This window comes from Amphibalanus amphitrite, unplaced genomic scaffold, assembly GCF_019059575.1.
Source record: "Amphibalanus amphitrite isolate SeventyFive unplaced genomic scaffold, NRLGWU_Aamphi_draft 000274F_arrow, whole genome shotgun sequence".
In the NCBI taxonomy this organism is placed as follows: Eukaryota; Metazoa; Arthropoda; class Thecostraca; order Balanomorpha; family Balanidae; genus Amphibalanus; species Amphibalanus amphitrite.
Genome location: NW_024881769.1, coordinates 1 through 14,617, shown reverse-complemented (window position 1 = coordinate 14,617; position 14,617 = coordinate 1). Strand labels below are relative to the sequence as shown.

At 53.9% G+C, this 14,617-nt stretch overlaps 3 protein-coding genes across 6 annotated transcripts; 1 reads left to right on the top strand and 2 right to left on the bottom strand.

The window, feature by feature from the left end:
* Positions 1 to 145: 145 nt before the first annotated feature.
* Positions 146 to 4,986, bottom strand: LOC122387120 (adenylate kinase-like). 3 transcript variants are annotated; one of them, XM_043376998.1, is made up of 6 exons: positions 4,932 to 4,986; positions 3,791 to 4,050; positions 3,252 to 3,538; positions 2,289 to 2,403; positions 1,592 to 1,703; positions 146 to 474 (listed from the first exon to the last, which is right to left on the bottom strand). In XM_043376998.1, the coding sequence occupies exons 2-5, from the start codon at positions 4,035 to 4,037 to the stop codon at positions 1,597 to 1,599; spliced, it is 756 nt and encodes a 251-aa protein (XP_043232933.1). In that variant the 5' UTR covers positions 4,038 to 4,050; positions 4,932 to 4,986; the 3' UTR covers positions 146 to 474; positions 1,592 to 1,596. The 3 variants fall into 3 exon arrangements, with proteins under 3 accessions (XP_043232933.1, XP_043232935.1, XP_043232934.1); XM_043377000.1 differs by having other exon boundaries at positions 1,623 to 1,703; positions 4,932 to 4,951; XM_043376999.1 differs by lacking the exon at positions 4,932 to 4,986 and adding an exon at positions 4,893 to 4,912.
* A 481-nt stretch (positions 4,987 to 5,467) lies between these two features.
* On the top strand, positions 5,468 to 9,374 carry LOC122387118 (lysM and putative peptidoglycan-binding domain-containing protein 4-like). Its single transcript, XM_043376994.1, has 3 exons — positions 5,468 to 5,796; positions 6,362 to 6,632; positions 6,881 to 9,374. Exons 1-3 carry the CDS (start codon positions 5,750 to 5,752, stop codon positions 7,466 to 7,468), a joined length of 906 nt encoding a protein of 301 aa, XP_043232929.1. The 5' UTR covers positions 5,468 to 5,749; the 3' UTR covers positions 7,469 to 9,374.
* A 175-nt stretch (positions 9,375 to 9,549) lies between these two features.
* On the bottom strand, positions 9,550 to 14,384 carry LOC122387117 (fibulin-5-like). Of its 2 annotated transcripts, none has more exons than XM_043376992.1 (8): positions 14,270 to 14,384; positions 13,699 to 13,830; positions 13,224 to 13,352; positions 12,825 to 12,944; positions 12,381 to 12,507; positions 11,542 to 11,721; positions 10,817 to 11,272; positions 9,550 to 10,049 (listed from the first exon to the last, which is right to left on the bottom strand). In XM_043376992.1, the coding sequence occupies exons 1-8, from the start codon at positions 14,367 to 14,369 to the stop codon at positions 9,950 to 9,952; spliced, it is 1,344 nt and encodes a 447-aa protein (XP_043232927.1). In that variant the 5' UTR covers positions 14,370 to 14,384; the 3' UTR covers positions 9,550 to 9,949. The 2 variants fall into 2 exon arrangements, with proteins under 2 accessions (XP_043232927.1, XP_043232928.1); XM_043376993.1 differs by having other exon boundaries at positions 10,817 to 10,918.
* Between the last annotated feature and the right edge of the window lie 233 nt (positions 14,385 to 14,617).

Below are 14,617 nucleotides of genomic sequence, written 5' to 3'. Positions count from 1 at the left end.
CCTTATTCATATCTCCTCGGCAGACGTCTGTGTGATTTGTGACTGCAAATAGGTCACCAATCCATCCATGTTCTACACATACTTGATGTCATTGTTTGGAATCGTACATGTTTCCAGTCTCCCTTCTACAACTAGCCAAGAGAAGTGTTGTGCGATATTTGTATTCATGATTCCCATCTACTCCGCAGTCTCCCAGAAAATACTGTCGTTGTACTCAGCCAGCCCAATATAAAAGAACACAACCGAATAAGGCCAAACACATTGCGGCAGGTATCTCAGTCGTCTATTGCCCCGGACGCATTATGCTGCTGGTCGCAGTCGGCGCCGACCGCCAGTCGCCGGTCGCTGACCCCGGCCGGGTCAGGTCGGGTCACAGGGCCCCTCCGGCAGCGGGCAGGAGACGCTCCTTGGGAGCGGGAGCCGCCGGCGCCGCGGCCCTCACACAGCAGGCACGCTACAGACGAGCGGCGAACGCTGCAACGGAGACAGGGAGTCAGAGGGGCCGGGCAGAGCGCTACCGCACGGAACAAACAACAGATCATAACGTTACTGAATGGACAGAAAGGTAGGTTCAGAAACAACGGACGACGTTGTATCATTGTCGAAGTGGCGTTGAAAAGGCAAGAAAGACATCGCAATATATTATCATTACACGTCTGATATGAACTGTAAAATATACAGGGAAGCAGTAAATAGGTTAGTGGCAGGCTTGAAGAAGGCGGCCGTTGGCACTAGCGGGCAAAAGTAGATACATTTTACTAGCTTTCTCTGCTAGCGACTGCTATCACAAAAGCGAGCAAATAAAGCCGTATACATGGCTGGGGTTAATAATATGCTGGAAGCTGTCATTGCAGCACTCTACCGGGCTAGCCTAAGCAGTGAGCTCGTGAGCCAAGGACCAAATTACACTCGCGAGTGAGGACAAAACGTGACTGTCGACTCAAGAGTCAAGACGGTATAGGCAATACGTTAGTGCAGGGGTGGAATGGGGTAGGAGGCGTTAGCGACATAAACGAACTGATACCGGTTTAGAAGTGCTCCCAGAAATAATCAAAAATGGTTGGCAGAAACGCTGGTGACGAATACCTGATTTGACGTCCAATGTGCAGATTCAGAGGATGTAAATTCATTAAATTAAAGATACATATTATTATTTTAATTTGGTCCGAAAGGTTGTATAGCTGCGGAACCAGAAGCCTAAAAGCAGAGCTTGTTGCGTACAAATCTACAAGCGGACTACTTCACCCTGCCTAGCCGGCTAGGTGCGAGCTTAAATAGACATTACTCTACTGTAGCAGATAGCGATACGGTCCTCTCGGGTCTAAAGCGGCACAATCTCGACGTCACATTTTTTTCCCCGAATACATAATGATAGTTTACTGATGCTTTTGAGTTACCCCGAGGCTTGGAAGCAAATTAGTCGGCTATAAGTCAGCCTTGGCGATGGGTTTGTGACAATAAAGACGCTCGAGACACAACGAAAAGAGACCCTGGCAGCGTTACGAAGCTCGGCACTACTCTAATGACAGCTACCCAAGCTATCCACATGTCACATTACCCGGGAGAGAAGGGTCGCTGAACCACCATTTACCTCGGCTATACAAACATCACCAGGTCCTTACATTTCGCGCTGTCGAATATCTTTGTCAGATTGGCAAAGACCACGTCCGATTTCTGGGCGGCGTCCACAGAGGCAAGGATGCCTGAAATAGAGAAAACAGTGACAAAAATCTGCAGTGGATAGACTCAGGCATAGATAACATGACTCAGGGTTAGCAAACGGTCAGTTGTGGCTCCTACCCAAATAAATAATACAGCACATTGTGTCGAAGACCCAAGGGCGTAGAAATAGTGCAGTGATATTGATGGCAACAGCTAACGCCGGCATGTAGTTCCGAGCTGGGCTGGTGTATTATTCATTACATGACGGACATTCCTATAAGTTATAACACAATCCCATGCCCTCCATTCCCAGCACCTACATATCGATCCCTGCCCCCTCCTCTCCCCCCGCCCCCCAGCTACATTTGCTCGCCACGGGGCCTGTGACTGACAGTCGTACACCGACAGCTGCGTTCTAGCACCGATAGAGACCGACTGCCGCGCCGTGATCCGCTCCACATAATGCCACATGTGGAGATATGACAGCATTCCCAATCCCATTCCGCCCAAATCACCACCACTAAAGCTTTTCCCCGCCCGCTAGGATCGTCTGACCGTTCCAACGACACCGCCCTACCCTCTCCGCCCCAGCTTTTGAGGCCACCCCGACCGCCGGCCCTGCCCACCTCTGCCGCTGTAGTAGTCGCAGAGCGGCTTGGTCTGTTTGTGGTAGTAGTCGAGTCGCTTCTTCAACGACTCGGCGTTGTCATCAGAGCGTCGCATCAGCGGCTCGCCTGTGACCTGTCACGAGCGGACAGGAGTGTCAGTCAGAGGGTCGTGGGTCACTCGGGGCCGCAGCAGTCACGGTGGGAGTGACGGGGAGGGGATCGGGACACCGACAGAATGCTCTTGACGTTCTCGAAGATAACAGAAGATGACTGAAGAAGGAAGCTAACCAGCATAGCTATTCTAAATCATGACCAGATATGCCTTAGGACGAAAGTACCATTAAAACATCAAAACATAAAACCCGTATATCTGAAGTTCACCACGCATAGCGATAAAGTCCATGAATGGGCCGAGTAACTAAAATAAACACTGTCCGCGTGCGTCCGCCCTCAGGTGACAAGTCTCGCCCGGAACACCAGAGGTCAAAGGTCGGACGGCGATCGCCCCGTCAGCTCAGCGGGACCTCGGTAAGCCGAGCCGACCGCACACGGCGCCCGTACCCGACGCCCGTACCCGGCGTCAGGCCAGAGTCCGCCGATAACGAGAGACAATGACGGCAGCTCGCGGTAGCGGCGTATTACCGGAATTATCGGTATTGCCACAGCGCTCCCGTCACCCCGCAGACCAGATATGAACGAACTGCACCGTCAGCGTAGTCGGTAGCTGGGAGGCTGCGAAATACCGCTGAGAAAACATCATTTCAAAGGATGCATACAAATGATGTCAATTGTTTCCATTGCCGAAGTAAAACAAATTCACGAAAGAATTCGCGACATTTTTCCATGTTCCGTGTCATACTCGTATTTCCTTTACATTTGCTTTGAATGAATGAACCTCCCCCTTTGAATGAAGTTCCCTCGTCGAACGCCGAGACTATCTCCGCGGCCTCCCTCCAGCTGCTCCCCTGCGGCGGTACTCACGTCGTCCGTCATGGGGACGCGGGGCGGCGCGAACTCCTCGTGGTAGCTCCTGCCGGAGGCCCGGTGGATGAGCCGGCCAGTGATGCGGCGCACCAGCAGCGAGTCGTCGATGCGGAACTCGACCACCGAGTCGAGCGGCTTCTGGCGCGCCTCCAGCAGCTGGTCCAGCTTCTCGGCCTGCACCACCGTGCGCGGGAAGCCGTCCAGCAGGAAGCCGCGCGCGCACGGCGCCGAGTCGAGGTTGGAGTCGATCAGGGACACCACCAGCTCGTCACTCACCAGCTTGCCTGTGGACGGAGACGAGAGTACATGGTGGTTACTGGGGTTTGAGGGAGCTGCTGCGGTACAGCAGACGACATAGGTATTTTGATGAAATTTGGTGGTATCATACCACTGTATGGCATGCAGATTCACTGACAGTAGCATTTATGAACGCCAGCTACGCATCGACTGAAAGATCACCGATTCGGTCCGGTTGTGGAATACAGTAATGCCCCGACGATCTACCGCGGTAGTTTCGCCGTCGCCCACTGACTGACCGGCGTCCATGGTGGCCTTGAGCTCCTGTCCCAGTTTGGAGCCGGACGCCACCTCCTCCCGCAGCATGTCGCCCGTGGACAGGTGGCACACCCCGTAGCGCTCCTTGAGCAGCGGCGCCTGCGTGCCCTTGCCAGAGCCGGGCGGCCCGAGCAGGATGGCGCGGATGCCGGCCTGCGAGCGCTGTCCGCGCGCCGCGGCCGTCTCTGGGAGCACCTCGGGCGCGGGCTGCACGGCGGTCGGCGCCATCCTCGGCTAGTGGCTGCCGGGGGGTAGGGACACGATCGTCAGCCAGTGTGTGCATGGGGGGGAAGGGCGGGGGGATTGGGAGGCTGGACTGATCAGTTTGCATACATTACTGTACTAGAGGAAAGGATAAATGGATATTTCAATAATCCAGGTGACTGCAAGTGGAAAATCTCAACCAGTACCTAGCATGTTGGAATAGCATCAAGCAAAATTATTGCTCAATCAGATAGGAGAGGGGAGAGATGGTTGGGTGGGATAGGGTGGGTGGGAATGATGGTCCAGTATGTGTGCATCATATGCAGGGCTCATGCAACTAACATGCAGTGTGATAGCACCAATCGTTTTCAAAAAAGCGACCCAAAAATAATAATAGTAGGAAAATATTACCTAGGTACTCAAAAATTTATTGGAAAAAATGTAAGCTCCTACACCAAAGTTAATGTAAAAATATTGCCATCAGAGTAAAAAATAACATTGTGAAAACCTAGCTAACTACTTATGATTAAGCCAGAGCAAGTTATAAGCTAGGTACTAATCCAGTTCCGAGCTACGATGCCTGTTGCATTTATGCTCCAATTCGAACCAAACCATATCATTCCAAACTGCAACCATTCATGATACATGTCACATACTAGAGGTACCTACTATCACGAGTTTGACCAGTTCCACCGCACGTTGAAATTTTGCAAAAGGCTGTAAATCTGAATCCGAATGGCAGTTTCAACACCTCATCATAGGAATGTTATCCTTTGCAGCCTTCAAACTCGCAAATATTTTGGCTTTTGAATGATTCAAAGTGATAAAGAATAGAATGATACTTTTCCTCAGGAAAAAATCAATAAAAGCAGCAAAAACCATCGTAATTATTGGAAAACTCCTAACATGTGTCCTCACCTGTCAAAGACGAAAGTAAAGAGGGAGACTGAAATTTTGCCGGCTAAAGGGAAAATGTGTAGACATAGACGGCGATCGTGAGACATTCCATCGTTAAAGTTGATGACGAAGCTGCTTGGAAAATAAAATGACAAAAAAATAGAATATGTATATATATTTTGCTCAAATGTCTTTGTTTTTGTTATATGCTTCATTTTTAATCAAACAATAATACATAAATGACTATGACATGAGTTCAAATGAAATTAAGTTGTTCTAAATTTAGAAATATTTTAGACATACGTCATATTTTGGGTGAAACAAAAAGTGATTTGGTAGCTATTATAGAATTGCTTCGCTTCGTTTTCCTTCATCAACTGTGAATTCCCTTTCTTTACCGATTGCGTGACTGGGACGCCGGTGAAAACAGGGCGCCGGAGGGCATATTAGTCACGTGACATTTGGAACTTCTCCCCCTCCCGTGGGCCTTCTACATGCCAAATGTCACGTGTGAATTTCACGAACCTTGATCAAATCGCCCCAGGCGCCCTGTTTTCACCGTCGTCCCGTGACTGGCCCTGGCCTTGGCCTATTTCAATTTGCGCTCGCTTTATGGAGTTAATAGCGGAAAGTAGATCAGTTTTAGGCCAGGAAGTGTTTGTGTGGTCACCTTGGGGACTGGCTCATGCTTGATTTATTTGATATGCATTTTCCGAACAGAATTCACCGTTGCAGCTCAGGCCAATAATTGGTGTTAACAGTAAGGCTGATCTTTGTGAAGTAACAGGCCAAAACCATATGGGACCCCTGCATGGGATTTAATATTTTCTTGCTTAAAAATGTTCAAGAACAAATCTGGATATTCACGGCTTGGGTCTCCATTGAGGTATGTGCTGTGCCGAGGAATAGCTCAATGCTGTGTTACAGTGCCTGCCTACCAAATCCAAATTGAAATCCTGAATCAATTTAATAATCTGCATTTGTCCTAGTCTGAATCTGTTTCTCCTTGACTTTGAGTGACATTTATATTAACTTAACATTGGTAGCATTAGTGATGATATGTGCTTGAGAACTGTAGCCTTTTAGACCAGGAAACCATGTTAACGTGGGCCCAGAATGACCTCGCAGTCGGCGCGCCCCTAACCCCCAACAAACAAACAAACAACCATGTTAACATTTCCATCCATATTCCATACCTACCAAATGCGCAGATAGCTGCATTGTCTTGCCCCTGTTCCTGGTGCCGTTGTGAGTGCATTGTGGCAATTGTAACCCTCACTACCCCATCCTTTGACAATGCCAAATTTCTCTGTGAGCAACACCATAACCCATTAATCTTCCAAATCTTTCTGCAGATGGGGTCCGAGCACTGTGTACTGTGCTCTAACCCTCATCTCATTGCCATGCCCCATACAGTTTTGTAACCTCTGTTCCATCCAATCCACCGACAGGAGGTCTGAGTACTCTGCGTACAGCGCTGAGTCTACACGGGACTCCAACGGTCAGACGTTCCACTTCTCGTCGCTGCCGGTCGACACGGCCGATGACGAGCTGGTGGAGGACACGCAGTTCGAGCTGCGCTCGCGGGCCAGCGGCGCGGCGCTCTCCTCGATGGCGGCGCCGGCGGCCTCGGCGACCGGCAGCGAGCGGACGCAGTACGTCACACACGACGTCTCCGACCGGGACACACTGCAGACCATCTCGCTGCGGTACAGCGTGCCGGTGAGTGGCGGAAGGCGAGCAGGCAGGGGGTGAGCTTCGGGGGAAGGTACTAAGGGGGTAGAAATGGAGAGGGGTGCTTGTTGCTGTATTCCATGAACAATTCATTGTCAGTCAGCCAGTGGCTCATGGCTTGTTCCATCCGTTCGGTCGGTTTGCTCGCCGCCCCTACTGTGTAAGATGTTCCTCAGTGCAATCATTGATCGAGTTTTCTCTCCCCGATTAGCCCTGACCGAGCTGCCGTCCCCCAGATCGCGGAGCTGAAGCGGGCCAACCAGCTGTACTCTGAGAAGGAGCTGTGCGCGCGCCGCTTCATCAAGATCCCGGTGTTGCCGAACTCTGTGCTGACGGAGGGTCCGCCCACCGAGCAGCTGGTGTGTCTGGAGCCGGCGGACAGCGGCGGCGGCGGCGGCCCGGAGACGTCCGGCCGGCTGTCGCCCGGCTCGGCCGACAGCCGCGGCTCGGCGGCCAGCACCGAGGTGCGCCCGTTCGGAGACGGCGTCCGCGAGGGACACAAGCTGCTCAAGAACGTGGACCGCGAGCTGACGGCCGTGCGCGCCAAGGCGGACGAGCTGCGCGCCGACGGCGTGCTGACGGGCGGCCCGCTGGCGGCCGACGTCGGCGCCGGCTCGGCCTGGGTGGCCGGCGCGCCGCGCCAGGGCGGCGTGTGCTCGTGCTCGGGCGCCGACTGCGGCGTCCACTGGCTGTGCCTGCTGGCGCTGGCGCTGCTCGTGCTGGTCGTGGTGCCCGTGTGGTACATCGTCCGGGAGTACGAGACGGACAATCTGGGGCACCACCACCACGAGCGGACCACGGCCGCCAGCGCCACCGGATTGTGAGACGGCTGACACCGCGCGGTGGCGGCGCTCCGGCCTCCGCCGGGACTGGGTCTGTCTGGAGCGCAGCCAGAGGTGAGTTGGAGCTCCATGGTGAGGAGACCAGACCTGGGCTCTGACACTGGGCATTCGCCGGTCGGCTGAGGAGCGATCCGAGCCGCCCCCCCTGCTCATAGTAGTTTGGTGGTAGCGCGGGGCTCAGAGGGACAGACGGGCGGCTAGTGGCGTACGAGCGTCGTTGCACGGCTCTAGTCAACGACCTTAAATGTGACAATGGGAACGAATGCGGCCAAAAAGCACTTGTGACTGACGACAAGTGCTTTAATTTGATAAAAATCTATATAAACACGGTGAAGGGCGCATGCTATGCGCTTTGTTCTCTGGAACGGGTCGGGTGTAATGTTAGGTATGCATTTCGTGGTACTTATCAACCCGCTTTTCTTTCACATCACTATGTCATTTTCTTCGCCATCGGACAGGGTTTAATAGCTTACTTCGAGACTGTCAAAGAGGTTTACATTTCTGTCCTTTTCGAGCCGGTGTGCAGCTGCATTCCAAAGGCAGGTCACAGTGATATGCGACGTTTATTAATTTGGTCCTATAATTACACCCCTTTTCATATAAGACCATGACCCATGTTTGGCCGTACCCTTGCCACCCCACCCCCCCCCCTTAGCGAACATTGCGCCCCCTCCCCCAGCCAACATTGCGCCCCGCCCTCCCGTGTCCCTGGGGACCACGTCACCCCACAGCGCCACTTGCTGAATGTGTCACTAGTGCAATGTAGACTACAGACGCAGTTAGGCTAGTAACTGAGTTTATTCCCGAACTCGACTACAGAGAGGCTGTCTTCCATGCGCGCCGTTCATACCTATTTTTGTACACCGGTGCGCAGCGACTCACACCATGACTCGCGACTCATGAACCAAGACTCGTGAGTCGCGTCATCGCCCCTGTTAGGACCAATATGGTCGGTTTCCCGGGAGTTCTGTGTAGCAAGGCACGTGCCAGGTAGTCCACATGTGTCCACCTAGAGACGAATGTTAACGACTTCGTGCACACCTGTGCGAGGCCGTGTGGTATTCAATGGTCGACAACAAAGACGTAGGAGCCTGATAGTGGAGTCTGGTAGGATGTGAAAAATGCAGAGGAATAATTATCCACGTTGAACTGTTTAGCCGATGTTCGGGTGATATATTTTGGAATTTCAGCTGTGGCAGATGCTGATGTGTGTTTGCGCGAATGAAGTGTCCGATTCTGTTTTGGAGAGGGAGTGTTGCGGATACTAGCGGCGTTGTTCAAGACATTACGACTTTCACGTGCTTCAATAGGGTGCTTTAATTAGAATCTTTCTTCTTTTCTTGTTACTGCTTTACTGACCCTTCATTTCAATTTTGTGGAACATGTGTCACACCGACTTATTATTGCCGCCTCGTTTCTCGCGCTCTGTCCGTGTGTGATAGGTGGTGGACCCGTGGGTATTGCTGGGTTTCAGTGATGCTGTTTGTCACATAATCAGTTGTCACGAAACGCAGCCTGTGTAGCGTGTCGGATACTGTCTTTTCGTTTTCTGCGCGGAATCCGCCACGTCTGCTCAGTTCTGTCGCGGGGCCGCGGTATGATTATTGATGGGCAGTTTTATGCTCTCTGTCGTCGTGTGGGTGCCGTGCCAAGATGTGCCGTGAGGCGGCTGTTGTCCGGGTGCCGGGTGTCCGCGGGGAGGTGCCGTGTGTCGGTCGCTCAGTCGGCGGCCCTGCAGAGCCGCCGGTTGTCGATGCCTCGAACACGTGATCTGACCGTCCCACTCTGTGGCCCAGTGAGAGCCACTGCACCCCGACTGATATTGCTCCGTGCAATACCGGGGGCCCCAGAGGAGTTACATGGTGAATACATATCTCTATTAACGTTACCGGAGGCGTTTGTGTGCGTGGGAGTTTTGGAACGTTGGAGAGGAGGAACTCCATTCGTCCTGACCTGCTGTGCTGATGATCCGCTTAGAACCAGAAAACGTCGCTTTGGCTCGTCTCGCCTTCCGTGATTCCGGATATTCATGACTACCGGACAAGAATCAATAAAGACGTGGAAAACTTTACAAATATATAATGCAATGACATCAAATATGAGTAGCTTTTAGCTAACAAACGTATGAAGAGAACAGTTTCAGCGAAAACCACGTCACAGAAGCTGCTATGCTTGCTCGATCGATAAACCCCACTTAAATAAGTACTCGTCAAAAGACAAGAGAAGACATCCGAATATCCACATATTCAGATCCCATTGACCACGAGGTGGCAGCACATTTCACAATCACCTTACACGTCTAAAAACTCTAAAAGGCACTTAGATAAGCTCGAAGCGCGTTTTGGCACATCGTTCCCGCCGAGTATCCCTCGGTGGTGTATCTCCCGACTCGAGGTCCGGGCTGCGGCGGGCTCCCACAGCAGAGCCGTCTGGCGCGGCCCCGTCAGGGCGGCTCCCAGTCCCTCAGTACGGGTACATGGAGACGGCCACAGATACCACGAACTTGGACGTCTCCTGCCAGCCGCGCACCTCCTGACTGTAGGTGAAACCGTCGATCTCCAGCCTGAAACGCAGACCGGCGTCAGTGCGCGGCGGCGGGACGCGTCGCCGGCTACGGTGCTGCGCTACACCTCTCAGAAAGATGCACTGTGGTTAGTCACAAGGCCACAGTATCAACTCCACCGTCTACGTATGTGAGTAGGGCAACTTGCAAAACGACAAACGACATGTAATCCAAGGGCAACTTGCAAAACGACGAAAACACGTAATCAACATTCACAGATATATGTACAGGCATGCCTTCTGATCGTCTTCTGCTAGTCTACTACACCACAACATGACATGCCAAACAGAAAACAACACGCAGCGTGCACAGACGAAACCACACATAAGGGTAACGCACAAAACCGCTGACCTTCCGCGTCGACCAATACTCAGGTGCATACCATGCCATCCCCATCGTTCCCTCGGCTGAGCTCGCGCACACCAATCAGAACCCATTGATCCAACCGAGCCCGTCGTTCAGCTAATCCCGAGTCCAGAATCTCCAATCCGGCGTTCACCTGACCTGCTGATCTGCGATGGCTTTCTTTTCCAGTGAGCCAACTGGAGGTTGAGATTGGGTCTTTCTTATTCGCCTATCCGCCCGTCTTTCTTACCTTTCTATGTCTCACTTTCACCGGCTCATTGTCCCATCTCTGTCTTACCTGTACTCTGTGTCTCACTCGCCTCGATGTCTCATTATCGCCTTCTGCTCAGCCCGTCTGTGTCTCCCCTGCCTCCCTTCCAATGTTTCACTCTCACCTGCCTCTCGCCCCGTCCCTATCTTACCTGTACTCGGCTCCGGCCGGCAGCGGCCGGGTTGTGTACAGCACCCCTCTGCCGTTTTTCCGGCGCACCCCGAACGGCGCCCCTCCCGAGCGCTGCGCCAGCCTGTCGGACCACGGCCGCGCAGTTAACGGAGAGCGCGACCACGGCTGCCCTTCCACGGGCAGAGCTGGGGCCGTGAGCTCAGCCGAGCGCCGAGGGCCCGGTCTATAGAGGGGCGTGGTGCGCCCGGCCGGCCGAGGACGGTGCGGGGGCGCGGTCAGTCCACCGGCAGCGGGAGGCGCCGCGACGGGGCGGAACAGGGGCAGGGTGAGTGCTGCCGGCGCCGGGTGGTACAGAGACGCGGCGGGCCCGCCGGCCGGGCCGGACCAGTAGAGGGGCGCAGTGAGGACGGCTGCCCGCCTCCGCCGCCGTACAGGCACCAGGTACACGGAGAGACGTGGGCACAGGCGGGGAGCGCTGCGGTCCAGATGGCGGGTGGGGCGGTAACCGGGGCCAGGGGGACGACGGGGGGTCCATACAACACACCAAGAACCGTACAATGGCTACATTTGAGAAAGTCAGAAAAGGTTTAACTTGAGCTTCAAACTGAGGTCGTTAAACATGTCAAGCTCTTCAGCAATTACACCGAGCATCTGGCAAACTAAGGATTTCACTGAAAACAATCACCAATCAGGCACATATGAAATCCCACCCCTCACTATCCCTCGGTACGTCATCATTGTTACCTGAAGAAGGTCCTCTGGACGTGCCGTCCGGGGTTGGTGAGGTCGCTGACGCGCAGTTCGACCACGTCCTGTCCGGCGCCGACGCCGGCCGGCAGCGCCAGCAGCTTGTGGGACAGTGAGCCTGAGTACCAGGTGCCCGGGATACACTCGGAGCGCTGCCGGCACCGCTTCAGGCACAGGCTGACAGGGAGGGGGGGGGGGGGGGAGGCGGGGTTAGCGAGGGAGAAGGCGGTGGAGAAAATCTGAACAGAACAGAGCATGACAGGGAAATCGCCATTAGGTGCTCTTCGACACAAAACAGCTCTTGAGGGGAAGTACCACCGTGGCACCAATTTCGAGATTTTATTTGACTTCGTCCTTGGGAAGCCCACGGGCCACAACGCTACCCTTCGGTCCGGTCATAAGACCTGCTGTGCCCGACTGACCTGCTGTACACCCCACTGACCTGGTGCCCGGCCCACTGACCTGATGTAAGGCCCACTGACCTGGTGTCGTGCCCACTAACCTGGTGTACGGCCCACTGACCTGGTGCCGGGGTCACTGACCTGGTGTCGGGCCCACTGACCTGGTGTACGGCCCACTGACCTGGTGCCGGGGTCACTGACCTGGTGTCGGGCCCACTGACCTGCTTTACGGCCCACTGACCTGGTGTGGTGCCCACTGCCCACTGACCTGATGTATGGCCCGCTGACCTGCTGTACGGCCCGCTGACCTGCTGTACGGCCCACTGACCTGGTGTGGTGCCCACTGCCCACTGACCTGATGTATGGCCCGCTGACCTGCTGTACGGCCCGCTGACCTGCTGTACGGCCCGCTGACCTGCTGTACGGCCCACTGACCTGGTGCCCGGGTCTCGCACGTAGCCGGCCGGACAGCTGACGTCGGCGCAGCTGTAGGAGCCCCGCTTGTTGAAGCACGTGTGGTCGGCGGCACACGTCACGCCGTTCTCCGAACACTCGTCGATGTCTGCCGCAGTAACGGCGGAATGTGAAAAAGGTGCAGGAATGACGTCGGGACGATCGGGCAGGGCGCAGAGTAAACGGTCCACCAGCTAATGACTGTCACACAATCAGTTGGGTTTGATAATTAGCCATCAAACTCACACTCGATTACTGTGCAGGATTGTCAACATTAAAAGCTAAGAAACCCCACCCACTTCCAAAAAATGATAGACAGTGGGGTGGGGTGGGGTGTGGGGGGCTCATGGAGGCGATGAAGTTTATTGTGCAAATTGACATCCTCGGCTGGCCCCGTTTCGAGCGTGCCCTCCCGTCACCACTGACCGTCACAGGTGCGTTTGTTGGGGTTGAGCCGGTAGCCGGACGGACAGGAGCAGATGAACCCGCCGTCCAGATTGGTACAGTTGTGCTGGCACGTGCCCGCTATGTCACACTCGTTTATATCTGTGACATAGACAGGAAGGTCAAAGGAAGTCAACAGCATATTATTTTGTACACCCTAAATCAGTGCTACCAACTGATCAACGATCCACCTTGCTCAACATAATCCACTTACAACAAAGCCATTACAGGCGGGCCGATAGTCTGAGTCAGAGGTCGGCCGGTCAGACGAGTCTTACCACCCGGTCAGACGAGTCTTACCACCCGGTCAGACGAGTCTTACCACCCGGTCAGACGAGTCTTACCACCCGTCTGACTCTGGCAGTCGGGCGAATAACCGACCTGTGCAGGGGAATCCGGGTCCGTCCGAGCGGAAACCGGGCGGACAGATGCACCGGTAGGAGCCCTGCAGGTTGCGACACTCCTGGGTGAAGTGACACCGGTCGATCATCTTGGCGCACTCGTCAATGTCTGACGGTCAGAGAGGGCAACCAGTGAGAGCGGCCGCAGGTGATAGGAAGGGGATGGGAAGACGCAGCTGACTACGAACAGGAAGTAATGTTAACATGAACAGTAATTCAGTAGCATCTTCAGACCGTGAGCACGCGTGCATGTGCCCACCGTATCGATGGCCAGCATTGGCAACGTCGGTACCGGAACGCCGAAGTCCGTCATTAATGATGGTATTTAATTGGGACGGGACACCAAAACACGTTCTCAGGATGGATAAAAGACATAACCATATCACTGTCGCAGGATGACGCAAACTTATATCGAATATCACTCAAGTGATTAGTGAGCCCAGCCGTTCACTAACCGACACATTCGCCGGTGCCGGTCAGCTTGAAGCCGCGCTGGCAGGGCCGCACGCACTTGAACGAGCCGACTGTGTTGACGCACTGTTCGTCGTAGTGGCAGTTGTGCATCTTGGCCGCGCACTCGTCAATGTCTGCGCACACAGGAAAGGAGGACGGGGAATGTTCAAAGGGTGACAATAACCGTCACTGGGTGTTAGTACGAGTAGCATGCTTTGAACCGGATCAACATGTCCAATTGAGCAAGTGGACAAAGTGCAAGCCAATTGTTCGCAATTAACAAAACACATCAGATGAGACATGTCCTCTCAGAAGACGGAACCTTTACAAGAATCAATCAAGGTTGTTTGGGCTCTGGAAGAGGACGTCGAGGTCTATGTTGTAGCCCATTTCTTTTTTTGAGTCACGCGTTTTTCTACATCAGTTTGATTTCTCTTGGGTCAGTCTTGTCTGTCTGCCCGATGTTTGTCGGGCAGACAGACGGGTTCTGTTTGTTTACAGCTCTATTCGATTTGTGTTCTTGTCCAAGCTCAGCCGATCACTGCCCGCTGCTCGCTCCCGCTCGCCACTGACCGGTGCACTTTCCGTTGGGCAGCAGCCGCAGCCCCGGCGGACACGTGCACCGATAGCTGCCCGGGACGTTGATACACGAGTGACTGCACGCGCCCAACATCTGGTTACACTCGTCAATATCTGCAACAGACGGAGGGAGTAGGCTTTCGTAGACCACCTCATTAGCGGGGGGGGGGGGGGGGAGGAACGAAAATTGGTTCCCGTGAAATGCTACAATCTGGCAATGTGAGACACTCACCATCCCTTCATGACAAGAAAGACGTCTCAAGGGATGTTTCTTTGGAGATACTCCAGACAGTTTTTTTTGTTTGTTTAAAGTTCAGGCCAAAATGGAGGAAACTGAGAGTC